This window comes from Dicentrarchus labrax, unplaced genomic scaffold, assembly GCF_905237075.1.
Source record: "Dicentrarchus labrax unplaced genomic scaffold, dlabrax2021, whole genome shotgun sequence".
NCBI classification, from domain to species: Eukaryota; Metazoa; Chordata; class Actinopteri; family Moronidae; genus Dicentrarchus; species Dicentrarchus labrax.
In genome coordinates, this window is record NW_026136711.1 from 16,009,001 (window position 1) to 16,022,469 (window position 13,469).

At 40.8% G+C, this 13,469-nt stretch overlaps 1 protein-coding gene across 6 annotated transcripts in view; it reads right to left on the reverse strand.

Moving 5' to 3' along the window:
- The window catches only part of LOC127371910 (arf-GAP with coiled-coil, ANK repeat and PH domain-containing protein 3), a 55,532-nt gene extending 42,523 nt beyond the window's left edge, over positions 1 to 13,009 (reverse strand). For 3 of the 6 annotated variants that reach the window (XM_051415142.1, XM_051415144.1, XM_051415140.1), the window contains exon 1: positions 12,779 to 13,008. In XM_051415142.1, coding sequence (XP_051271102.1) covers positions 12,779 to 12,825 — 47 coding nt within the window. In that variant the 5' untranslated portion in view covers positions 12,826 to 13,008. Of the gene's footprint in view, positions 1 to 12,778 lie in introns of all 6 variants that reach the window. The other 3 variants (XM_051415143.1, XM_051415141.1, XR_007886483.1) reach the window with 2 other exon arrangements.
- Between the last annotated feature and the right edge of the window lie 460 nt (positions 13,010 to 13,469).

Consider the following 13,469-nt stretch of genomic DNA (forward strand, 5'->3'; position numbering starts at 1 on the left):
CTGTTGTGATTTTTCCACTAGTATGCAATGGGCAATCCATCCAACAAATGGAAGGAAGCACTCCCCATGTGAAAGGGTGCATGTGTGTGTCTGACTTTGTGCGGGCGGGATTGATGGATCCCAAGAAAGTGCCGGACTGCTGACACAGCAGATGGGAATGTTTTCATTTGGTTACAAGGAATTCCACAGAGATGTGAGGTGAGGATGCAGGCTGAATAATGTAAGGACTGGGATTGTGAAAAGGGAATCCATCAGGTATTAAGAGAGCAATCAGTGATCCTGTCTCTCCTCATGTCTGTAGAAGATTGGCTTGTCAATCACACTTGTGGTTACAGCACTGCAGGGGTGTTTGGATTCAGTGTGGATCAGGGCTGGTGGGCTGCCAGACGCACAGTGAGCCTGTGTCAACAACCTGCAAGGGAACTATCAATGATAAATGTCCCAGCGCACTGTAGCTGAGATTACAACAGAACAACTGAGGAGATGAAACAAATAAAAAACAACGCTTTGATGTTTACTAAAGACACCGGAAGTTACCAGTCAGTGGTCCAAAATTCTGACGCAATCCTGTTTAGCTTCCTCCACACAGCGTCACATTCTGCCTGTGGCGACAGGAACGTGGGCAGAGGAAGAGAAAGAGAGACTGAAAGAGCTGAAGAGGGCACCCGAGTAAACAGGAAGAAAAAGGAACAACAACAAGCTGAAAATAATTATAGGATTTAAAGAAAACCTACACTGCAAAAAACTAAGAGAGCAGAAATAAAACAAAGGCAGAAGTTGGGCCAAATCTGAACCAGCTGCTCAACTGGATCCCAGATGTGAGAGAGTTAACACTCACACACACACCATCTCTCCTTCTAGTTTGCATGAGACAGCAATGAGCCAGAGGGAACCGCATGACTATTTAATTTGTCACCTCAGGGAAGCTGTGTCCGAGCAGCACCCGCCATTTGACAAGACAGCTGCCCACTTCCTCTGCTGGACTTTCTTTCTGTGGTAATTTGCTGGGACTGTTACCAGCAATGAGTGTGTTTTCATTCATGCTTTGCTGCCCGGATGTGTGTCCAGCCCACTGACGCATTCAGTGTAATAATGTATGAAATATCAGGGAGGTTACCACAACAGCATTGCACTACAGTAACAATGAAGACTGTGAATCATTCGTCTTCCATCCTCTGTCCACGGTTTACACCTACTTTGAGTCAGTCCATCCAATCAGTCCACCCGTCTCTGTGCTCCTTCTCTCCAGCATGTCCATCCATCAGTTATTTCTCCTATCCTGTCAGCCATCTATCATCCCTCCAGCCGTACCAATCTACTGAAACCCAATTTGCCTTGCTGCTGTGGCTCTGACATTGATTCATATCCATCCAACATCCACATTACCAATAATGGGAGGAAAGAGAAAAGGAAGAGGATGAGAAGGAGGTAAAAGGGTGAGAGCAGGACAGAATACCTGTAGGATAGATGTCAAGAGAAAAAGAAAGAAAGACAAATGTGTGCAACTGTCGCAATGAAAGACTGAATAACAGTTAAAGTCAGAGGGATGACAGATGTTGACAAAAGACCTCTCATTCTTTATCTTTTCCTGTCCTTTCTCAGCCAGTTGGTTTAACCAGTTTGAAGGCGAGCGGGGCTCAGCAAGACCACACAGTTCCTACATTGTGTGTGGATGACAAACATCCACTTGTGGCTAAATGTCTCTTTTTACAGCAACCCAACTGTTAGTCATACTGACGTCAGAGGCAGGGATTTCTTTGACCCACTATGATCTTGACTGATAAAAAGACAAACAACTGAAGAATGTGTGTGTGTGTTTGTGTGTGATGGATAGACAGTCTTGTGAAAGGGCTTTCCCCCCACACTTTATTGAGAGAAAAAAAAAAAAAAAAAAAAAAAAAAAAATAAAATTTTTTTTTATGGTTTATCCTGACCAAGAAATGCTTCGAGACAAGAAATTATTTACTTTATTTTCAACTCTACTGTATAAAGAATTGCAAAATTGTGTATGAGAAATCCAAAACAAACAAAAAGCCACCATGAAGTTGAAAGTTCTGTTTCTGCAGACAAAGACCTCACTGTTTTTGGACCCATTTTTTTATGATTCATTTTTCATTTTGGAGACACCACGCTCTTCTCGAGGACCTTCTTATTCTGCAGTGTGAGAAACGACTGGCTGACTGACCCTTTCACCCAGCAGAAGACAACCCTATAAATGGTTAAGTCACACTATAAGACCATATGCTGCATACCAACAGTCTTTAATGTGTGTACTGTACGTGCAAACACACATGCTGCTATATGTTTAACAACTTTATGCATGTGTGCATACATGTACTAATGTCTTGAGAGGGTTTATCCATGCATGCTTAAACGTGTCGTCGTCATTCCACATATTACACGCTGGCTGGTCCTGCATGTATCCCCCAGTGTGATTTAACGACTTCCTGGGGAGTAAACTCGGCAACACGGCAAGTTTCGGGGTTCACAGTTAAGAAATGGCTTCCATAAACTCTGTACGCCTAAACCAACAGTCAGTTTGCTTGTTTGGCAGTCAGTCATTATGAGAATATATATAACTGGCGAAAAAACACGCCAAACCAGCAAACAGGGTTTTGAAACCGGAAAAGCCTTGAAATCTGCAGTTTAGTGAAGACAAAAGAAGAGTTTAAACTGGGCAGGACACCCAAGGATAGACAAACATTTCTCACTGAGAAAATACTATGTAGTGCCAAGATGAAAAAAGCAGCCCAGGAACAAGATGCAGGCAATTTACTTAATAGTTTTGATTCGAGTTTCAACAGGCCTTGGCAGGATTTTAACAGACTCCCCACCAAATCCTGATCTCAGTGGGGCTGTGAATGATTGCAGTGGGCCCTGTGAGAAGGTTCAATTTTTGCCACATTTTTCTGTAACTCGTGAAGGGAATCACATTTGCTCTGAGCCTTGATGGTTTCAGTTAGGACCCCTGCATCTGCCGCAAACCCAACTGACCTTATAGTAGAGTTATTTTCCAAAGTTTCATATAGGGTCATTTCAAAATAATGCCCAGAATCCTTTTCACAATGTCCCCAATTTGAGCTAGATTGACTAGTGAGCAATGCAATAGGCTAAGAGCGCATGCTGCTGCTGATGGTAATGTCTTTATCGAAGAAGTCATTACTTTAATTGGGAGGTTTCAATTAATTGCCTATTACCCTTTTTTCTACGTAAACATCAATCACTACTCTATAATTGGAAAACTGAGTACAGAGACAGGAGCATTACGGCTATGACAATTAAATGACCGCTTACTAAACCCCTGGAACTAACTGTTCAGTCATACATTAGCAACCATAAGTAGGCACTGCAGGTCTGTCAAGCTTTAGGCTTCTCTAGATGCCAAAATATTGTATGCACAGAAAGTTTGGAGGGCGACATCTTATTTTAGCCTTTACACCACCAACAACATCAAAAACACAAAATCAAAGTGCATGGATGAAACAGTGCTAGGTTATATTAGGTTCGGTTACTTTATGCTGGTATTTTTCCTGGCACGTGTATATTTAGACTCAGTTCTTAGAATTATATCATGTATATAGCCACGATGTCAATATTTAAAGGCATTTCACATGGTTCTTGATTTAAAATTAGCCTGCTGGAGACCACTTTGAACCATCTTATTGCGTTAGTGTTATTTATTTAGCAGGTTTCATCAGCTGTAGCTAGCAGTTCAAACATCCTCCTGTGAAGCATGACATCAACTTGTACCATGAAGACAGGTCTTAAAATAACCCAGGCTAGATAGGTTAAAGGTCAGATTGATGCTATGGATAAAACCATAAATCATGGCAAATGGTACCTGAACTGGAAAAAATATTAATATTCCCAACAAGTAAAGAAATCGAAGGCTCACAAGTCCTTTGAACTGCAATCAGACATAAACTGTGTCAAACCAATTTCAGCAGTTCTACATTATCCTGCACACCACTGCTGAATAGGAAGGGAAATTGTATTGAGGTTCTCAGGGTAAGAGGCTGATAGTGTGTGAGCTTTAATAGGGAGTGTAGGCTATCCACTTGATTTAATCAGAGAGTGTGGTTACTGATAATCCTATTTCATATATGGGTCCCACACTAAGTCCCACGGCAGCACGTGCAGCAGAGCGGCAGAAAATCTGCTGCAGCGTGGATTCAGTGGAAGGGTCCACGTGCTGGACTGATGCTCTCTCGTGAACATGTCAAACTACTGTATGCCTGACGAGCAGGAAGAGACAGGAATATGAAAATATGATTAGCCTACATGCTCGCCAGCAGGCACACACATATATGCATACACGTGTAACACAAGGCAGACCAGATAAGGACAATAAAAACCACATGCAGTCTCCAGTTACTGCACCCATAACCATCCCCACTTGCTGAAGATTTTGTCAGCGTGCATGTATGTTACAATTAAAAATCGTGTTTCACTGTTGAAGTAATTTTGACTGAGCATCACTAACACAAATAGTGAGGGGAAAGTGAGGTTTTTCACTTTAAATGGCTCCAAAACTTGAATTTTGTATTTTCTTAAGCCTGAAACAAACAGCCATGCTGTTTCTGACTGAGACTATTTAACTTTTAAGGGCAAAACAGAATAATTGTAATTGTGACACTCTAGCATTATATTATATCACATATTCAGTGTCAGGAAACAATTCTAAGAAAAACAATTCATAACAAAAGTGATCTCAGGACCCTTTTCAAATAGAGTACGTCTGGAGTAAGTATAAATGATTTACAGATACCAAACAGTTCCCACCAACACAATGAGAAAAACCAGTCCCTGCAGGATTTCACAGTGTTACAGCCAAAACTATCTGATTTCACAGCAGCTTTTCTAAAAGAATGTGATGCATGCAGTTAAATAATGCGATTAAATAGTTGGAGAGAGTGAAAATTGCAAAAATAGGTTGTTTTTGTGTAATTCATAAAAATCAAAGGCAACTTGTTCCAGTGAGAGTAAAATTGCTTGGACAGAGTAATTGTGAGATGTTCTCATCTTCACAGATGTGGATTGGTTGAATTTGAAGGGACTGAAAAATAGTCTCTGTTTTTCAAAAGCAAAGTTGCTGAAATCCCTGTTAAGCCTTCTTGATGTGTTGTAGACCTAATTCAATCAATCATCAGTGACAGGAAGACTGCAGTGACACACCTGCTCCAATGTGATGCTTTAGTTTCTGGCAGAGCTTGAAGAAGCTTGAAGATTTCCTCTTAAGTCTACATGTGGCTTGTTATTATTCTTTTGACATCTGAATTGGGCTTCTATATGAATGATCACTCTGGATTAAGACATCAGATCCTGTTTATTGGTAAATACTTAATCTCATGTGAGAGGCAAGCGGGCAAGCAAGCAGGAATTCCAGATTTGTAAGCAGAGAAGCAATCGTAGTCCGTGCACTGCACACCACCATGTTTCCAAGCCAACAGTAGCCACACAGGATGCTGTGTGGGCAAATATGTAGCTTGGAAGCTCCGGGGCTGGCAAAAACTCTCAATTACTTATTATTTTTTGTATTTTCAGCTACTGTGCTCTGACGTCTTTCTGCCTTTTCTCATTTCAACCTTTGTGATGCCACATGGCTCTAATGTACTGAAAAATCTAGGGGCATCAATTTGAGGCAGACATGCTTGCAAAACAACCAGGGTGGGGCTGCCCTGTCTGTTCAACTGGTCTACTGTCTTTCAGCAGTGAATTTCCTTTGTAGAGGAGAGAAAGAGCACCACAGATCTTTACATTGGAAGCTTTGACAACACATACTGTAGATGCTGGAGTGCCAATAGAACCACACCTAGTAAATCCTATCCTCCTGCCCACTAACACCACATCTCCACTGCCACAGCTCCTTTGAAGTAACCACAATTTTTTTCATGCTTCTGACATGAAAGACATGTTTCCTACAGTTCACAGTCAGAGCGTTTCACCAAGGCCTCTACCTTTACACACAGAGGGAACTAAAATATTTATGTGAACTGATGGGGGACGTCAGATACAGAATTTTATGAGTCCAGATGCTCTGCATTGTCTTTTTGTGACACTTGTAGGTCACAAGAGTTTAAAGGTCAGCTGGTGGTTAAACGGTTGCTTGCCTGGGGAGGAGGAAGACAGTCTGATCTCATCACCAACATTATTAGGAGTTTACTACAAACTATCCTCTGTATTACTGTCGTTCCCTGATCCCAAATCTACTGCAGCCCAACCTTTCAGAGTTTATCCCATAATACAAGTGTGTGGGTGTTAACAGCAAGGTTTTTAAAAGGTAATTTAAACAACTGCATGTTGTGCAACAACAAAACACAAGAAAGGACCTTTACAACGGTCTTTAACAAATAAATATGAAGTACTGTGTGCACTTAAAATTGAAATTTATAGCACTGAAATGTGGTCTGAATCCCTTTCTTTAGTTAATTTCAAGTCCTCTATAGATTTTAAATATTCAAAATGCTAAAAACTCCAGTCCAGTTATATACTATATACACTGTATATGTATCTCACAATGGCAAGAATAACATAGAGGTAGAGTGAGTTTAGCAGTTATTTACATTATTTTCTGTTTTGTTCGGATTAAAAAAGACCATAAACATCTACTGATTTATTTGACCCACCATGGAGATATTAAACCTACATAAATACATCCTGTGTGGAATTAAGTTGAGCAAGAATTAAATACTTTGACCTTCGTATAGCTTTAAAGAATATTACCCAGAGGGCAAATCCCTTAAGATAAGGACCAAATGCCAGAGATTTGCTGATGTTTGCCAGTAAACACTGATGAAAGTTCTGGGACTAAGCGGTTTAGAAAAAAGAGCAATGTTGTTAAAGTCATCTTTAACATAACAAAAAACAGGACCAATAAAGGCTTTATCATGGATGGAGAACCTCCATATATGGAGGGTAAAAGGATGGGGATTCTAGGCCGGCAGCCTTTCATCAGAGCACATCTCCTGCGTATATGGATGCATTAGGGAGAGTGGCTGGGAATGAGTGTCTTGACATTAGCAACTTAATGTGAGTGGTCTGGAATCTCTCTAAACGTCTTGCCAAGGGCTCGATGTTGTAGAGAGGATCTATTTCTGGTGAAGTTCAGTGGGTCACGGTGGCTCTGAAAGAGGTTTTCTCCAAAATAAGTTGAAGGCAAGCAGACAAGGACAGTGGGTGAAACCTGGCACGTCACACTTCTATGACTTTGGTCTGAGACACTTTCCAGGCATCATTGCATTAGCAAACGCAGTGCACTCAATGTCAGCCTACTTTGGCAACAGATAATCTTATTCAGCATTTTAATGCATTTTTTTTTCTAATGTAAATTCATCTGCACTGTTTCAAGGTCACCATGTACTGTTTCATTTACTCTGTAACACACCTGTGCTCTCTCTCCACTGGCACACACTGCTGATAGCTGTGTGTGTTTCTGTGTTGAAAAGGACAAATATCAGCCTCTCCTTACATCCTTGACCAAGGCGAAGGAAGAAGTAGTTGCCATGCCCGCTAAACTGACTGGTCACCCTTGGCAACAGCGTTGCTACTTTCCCTCCTCTGGCAGCAGAAAGCAGCATGGTGCATATTTACATATTTCACCAGCTGCTGACCAATAGGAATTCATTATTTCAGACAAACAAAATGACGATGTGTGTAAAAGTGGGATTATAGGTGATGATGACGCAGGTAGGGAATTCAACTCCAGACAGTTAAGAGAAACCAGGGCGCCAGACATATCATCAAAAAGCACTTTAATCTGCCAATAAATGGAGACAGGCTTTTAAAATAATGTAGGAAATCACATATAATAGGCCCAAAAGCCTCTTTTTAAAATTCAAATCTTTCACCAAATACAGTTCGCTAAAAAGGTATAAAAACTTAAGAAGAATATATTATAGGTATGTCTCCAAATCTTTAAGGCTACTGATTTGCGTTAACTTAATGGGACTTATGGGACTTAACACAACCATCTGGGGCTGGAAAAGCAGCACAAGTAATTTCATCTTGTATTTATAAGTAAGTGCTGAGGAAGGGAATGAAAAAATAATCACTTAGGTTCAGTCGACATAATAAGACATACCTAGAATGTGGGGTTCAGGAGCTGCTGCTATCAAAAAGCACACTGACTGCTCTGAAAGGTTGTTACCTCTCATCTAAGTAACGATAGCAACACACAGGAGCACACCTGTCAGGAGCAAAAAAGACGCAGCAGATAACGGACACTCAAAATTAACATTATTGATTAGATGCTTGAAGACTTTAACTAGGGTTTAATATGGTAAAAACATAATATTGCGTTTTTTTTGGACAGATTGCGATATGATTTACGATTTGTGTGGAGATGATCATTTTCACATTACAAATTTAATGTTCACTGAAAAAACTGTTAATATGATGATACATGATGACTTACATCTGGAGAACGTGACTTGTAGGTGGTCAGCACTACAGTACTCCATTATAATGCTGTTCTGTCAAACATTTTTACTTTTATCAAAAAACTGCAGCTTCTGCGATTTGCAAATTGGACTTGGCCACATTGCGCTTTCAATAATATTTCTATTAATTGTTAGTTAAACATCTACCTAAACGTATGTGTCTGATTGAAGTCAAAAATGTGTCTAGCAACTGTTAACTGTACCTGACTCGGTGCTGTGACAAGCAGAAACCTGAAGCCTGTAGAGATTATCTGAATTTGAGGTAAGCTCACATGCAGGTTTGGCAACTTTCAAGTGATATGAAAGTGGTGAGTGTAACACAATCGTACGCAGTCCCATGGGAAATAATTCTGTATTGATGATTACTGATAGCAGCCTACATGGCCACTGGGTTTAGTTTAGCTGAATATGATTTTGTGGTTGATTACTGTAAAACATCTTTTGCAAGATTCCAGTCTTGAACAAGCTATGTCTTGAACTTATGTCACCAATTCATCTTAAACCTGTTGTACTTTGGTAAAATATGACACCATTTTAAGTTGTGTAACACACTTACATAATAACAACTCTATCTATTGCGTCCACTCTGCCAATCTGTCTCCTCCTGTCACCTTCTGAGTCCTGTTGTTGACTCATTCTCTCAACCTGTCTGGACAGCCTGGCGCTGTGTACGGACTGTGGGTGGGAAAAGGAGACAGAGAAAAATGACAGAGAGGCAGACAGGTGCGGCTGGTTCTTCAGATCTGTGCACTCATGGATTTATCCAGTGTATTATTATTAGTTCACATATGATACACATGAGTTAATGTGGTGGAGACAGGCCTGCTGTATGCTATATTATCTCTAATCAACTCCACCCAGAACCACAGTTACTTACAATAACTACCACTTTACTCTAATAAATCTAATTACCCTGCTAATTACTTAACTTTTACTGCCTGTGAAATGTCTGAAAACAAAACAATCTAATCAGATTTCTTGTTGAGTTGAAACTGATATCACTCAGCTTACTTTTGACAAAATGAAACTCTCTGTTCAGGAAATTCAAAGTAATGACGACGTCTTCTAAAAGCACCCACTCTCCTCTTCCATTCTTACATTTTCTGTATTCTTTCCTCCGAGCTCTCGTTTGTCTCACTTACCGCCAGTGTTGCTAAGCAACAGCTCACACCCACATATGCATATTAATACTTATATCATAACAGTAAAGTCTATGAAAGGACTAAATATAAGTTGTACAAGGATCATCTTTCCCTTTAGGATGACCAGGTCAGCAACTATAAGGTGATTTACAAAATTTAAAAAGTGATGTGTTATACTTGTTTGTTAGTGGATGAGTAAGATAATCACAGTAATCTATGTGTGTTATCACTGTAGTAATGTGCTATACATAACACTGCTTATCAAATATCATGTTCAAGTCAATTGGTTTTAGTTTATAATAATGACCTTGTTGGAAACTTGTCCGACCACAGTTCTGTTCTGCCAGCATAATAAAACCACAAGCATGATAACGTCTATGAGTGCCTTCCCAATTGCCTTCAGGGAATCAGATGACAAACATTTCGTACCAACAACTACAGGCAGGTGCACATGCTCAGGTTTTGTTATAGAATGAATGAACGCAGCAGGTGACTGCTGAATAAAAGGGAGGGCAGAGAAGAATAAAGGGAGTTTAGTATAGAATATGAGTGAAGCAGACTGAACAAAAAGATGTGTTATAGATACCCAGGCATACCTTTACGAATTCTTTCATCCTCACCCAATCATGTAAATGCTGGGACAAGTTAAGACCTGCAGTGAGAGGGTGTGTGTGAGCTGTTTTAGCACCATGTGTGGGAAGACAGACACGACCAGCTCTCTGCTGTTTATTCAGATTGACACAACAAGGAGGAGAAAACAGGGACATCTGTCAGTCCAGTATTATGAACAATTCTGAAAATTCGGACTGTCTTTGATTAAATGTGCACCTGCTGCTATTGGTTTACACGATTATGTGAAAGTTAAACTCAAAATGACCGTAATTTTCTCTACTGTCACTGCCTTCACCTTCACTGTTTTCAAAAAGATCCCTTCTAGACATGGATATCGGCATATAAAAAGTCAGCATGTGTGTCCTAATGTGTTTCCACATTAAAATCCTTAAAAAGACGTCTACTCCTTCTACCTCTTAAATATTCCAGAATCTATGAATATTAAATTTTGTTCATTTCTAATTTTGTCCCTTTTGGACACAAGATGCCTCCTTCTTTAAAGTCCATTCTCAGTGTTTGTGCACTGGTGGCTTCAGATTTTTACATCACACTTGTAGAAGTTCATGTTTGTAGGCTTTAATATCTGATTTTCAGTGAGAAACTTTCCACTGAATGTGAGAACATCCGTATAGTTTCAAACTCTGCACATACACCACCCTGCTCAGTGAAGCTCAAACATTCAACTGTAGGAACAAGAAGAAAAACACATTTTTGAGTGGAGTGGGACATTTTGTTCTTTCTTCAATGGTAGTGGTTGTGTCACATGAGTGTGTTCTTTGGACAAAACCCTTTTTTAAAATTTTTTTTTTTTAGGTATTTAGAGCAGCTCCTGGATATGTGTATCATTATATCATGAGGTAAAACTATGCTCTGGATTCAACCATTACTGTTACTATTTTCCCCAGGCCCAGTTCAGCAGACTGTCCAGAAACCAAACCCAACACATGGAATATCATAATCCCAATATGATCAAAACCAGGACGAGACTCTGAAAACTATTGTGCATTGAAATATACGGACAATAATGTTGAGTTTACAATATTTTGAAGGCAGTTCTATAAATTGAAAGCATTGCAGCTATATGTATGTAAAGGTCACACTGACCATTAATATAATTATCCCTTTTTCATCACCATGATCATGATCATCATTTTCCCTACTGCGTGTAAACCCAAGGAAACATCAGCTTCCTTTATCAGTGGTGGAATTTTTCAAATAGCAATCTTCATAAGCGCATGGGAAAGTGAACCAGACAGAAAGAAGGGGAAGCGTCTGAATGTGTGTCTCTTCCTGTGACCTTCCGCCCCGGCCATCCATCAACGAGGTAGGATTTAAGAAACAAATCGAATATCTGTCTCCTTTAGTCTCTTTCCTTCATTCCACTATCTGCTTGCTCACTTGAATCACAAACTATCTGTTAGTCACAGAACGTTCAGCAAACAGGATAAGTTGCGTCTGAGAGCGAGGAAGAGGGAGAGAGAAGCAACAAAATGACAAACACAGAGAACAGAGAGCAAACAGGGAACCAGACGCTGACAAGAGGAGACAAAGATACAGAGAGATACAGAGAAAATGTGTCTTTAAACATAATAAGTGAACATTCTGCTCCTTCTCAGTAAAACACTGAATAAACATCACTACCAGCCCATCTCCTTGGCATATATATCAGGGGAACCCTGGCCTACATGCTGTTAGAATCTCCTCTGCTAGTTTCCCATCGGCCTGCACAGGAGTGCAGCCAGACTGGCACGTGGACCGAGTGTGGCTTACAACCCTCCAGCAGGCAGGCAAGCGGCCGAACAGCTGGATCAGTGCCCAGGATACGAGCTTCGTCCCTGCAGAGAGAGGGTGTACCCCTCTCCCTGCTGCCTCTTTCGCCTGCCAGTCCAACGCTGCTGCAAGGGCATCTCGTTCCACACAGGGTGACTGCAGGGCCTCCTCTATGAGCACATGAAAAGACTGCACCCAACCTGTATGCCATGCTGCAACACTCACTCACACACAGGATGGTCCACTCATACAATCCCACTTGTTATAAGGCCACACTGAATAAGGTCCCCTTTCTTATTCAGTGCACATGATGAAGTTGATGCAAGCATGGCATCAGGACTAAAAATCACTCATTATTTTCACACTCAAATGCAAAATGGATCCTCACTGTGCGTGGCAGTGAGTGTCCCTCCTCTCATATGCACTGAGCTAACGTCACAACCCACATTCAAAAAAAAAAAAATCAGACTATCACATAAGAGCCACTGACACACGCATGTCCTCCAGCAAATGTCTTACAATGCAAATACATGTTTTAATAAAATGTCAACTATGACATCTGAAAAATACTCAAAGCAAATGATTGAAGATTTGATCAAAAATGTAAAAATGAAGGAAAAACGCCATCCTGTTGTTGAACACATGAGCGAATCATTACACTCCACATCTTGGATCATTTACCCTGTTGATGCCGCTGTAAATTCTGCATGAGCGGAAACGTTCAATCCCCAGTATTAAAAAAAAAAAATCATGCGTAAAAGAAGGTGTGCCATTTTTTGCGCACCGCTGTGATGTGCCTACGAGGAGCTGCCTTACCTGAATCGGGGTGAGTCTTTTATACATTCTTCAAAGTCCACCGTCATTTTTGCGTTTTCTCGTGTATTCCCACTTCAGTCTGCAAATGTCATTGCCCGCGGCGGGATGTCGCTTGAACCGTGCGGATGGTGACTGGTATCCCCTGACGCGCAGCAGTCTGTCGCCCCTCTCCCGGTGGCACCGTGACACAGAATGCGAGCGGAGAGCGCGGCGGGCAGATTACTACTACACTGCTGCCACTGCTGCCGACACAGGCGAGAGGCGTAGCTGCACCGTGGAGACTGAAGGAGGAGAGGAGAGCGCCGACTGGTTACAACCCGCCGCAACGACTCCAGAGAACAGGAGGAATCATGGGAGGATGAAAGTGTCGCCACACAACCTCACTGAAGACAATATATAATCAGTATGAGTGTACAATGACCGCCATCATCCATCCAATCTTACAGTGTCCATATACAGTTTATAATGAGCCTAACAAGGGGAGATTAGTCATATTTTAAAATTAAAGTGTGATATTTACTGTACTTACTACTAATAATTGTTCTGCCAAAACCTGGATGCAATCAAACACTAATAGAGTAACAGGTACTGTTGAATTGTCCAAATGAGGGCTACTTCATCAATAATTACATTAATAAAATAATCCTATTATAAACCCTCATATCTAAAGTTTTTAACAAAGTCGAGTATC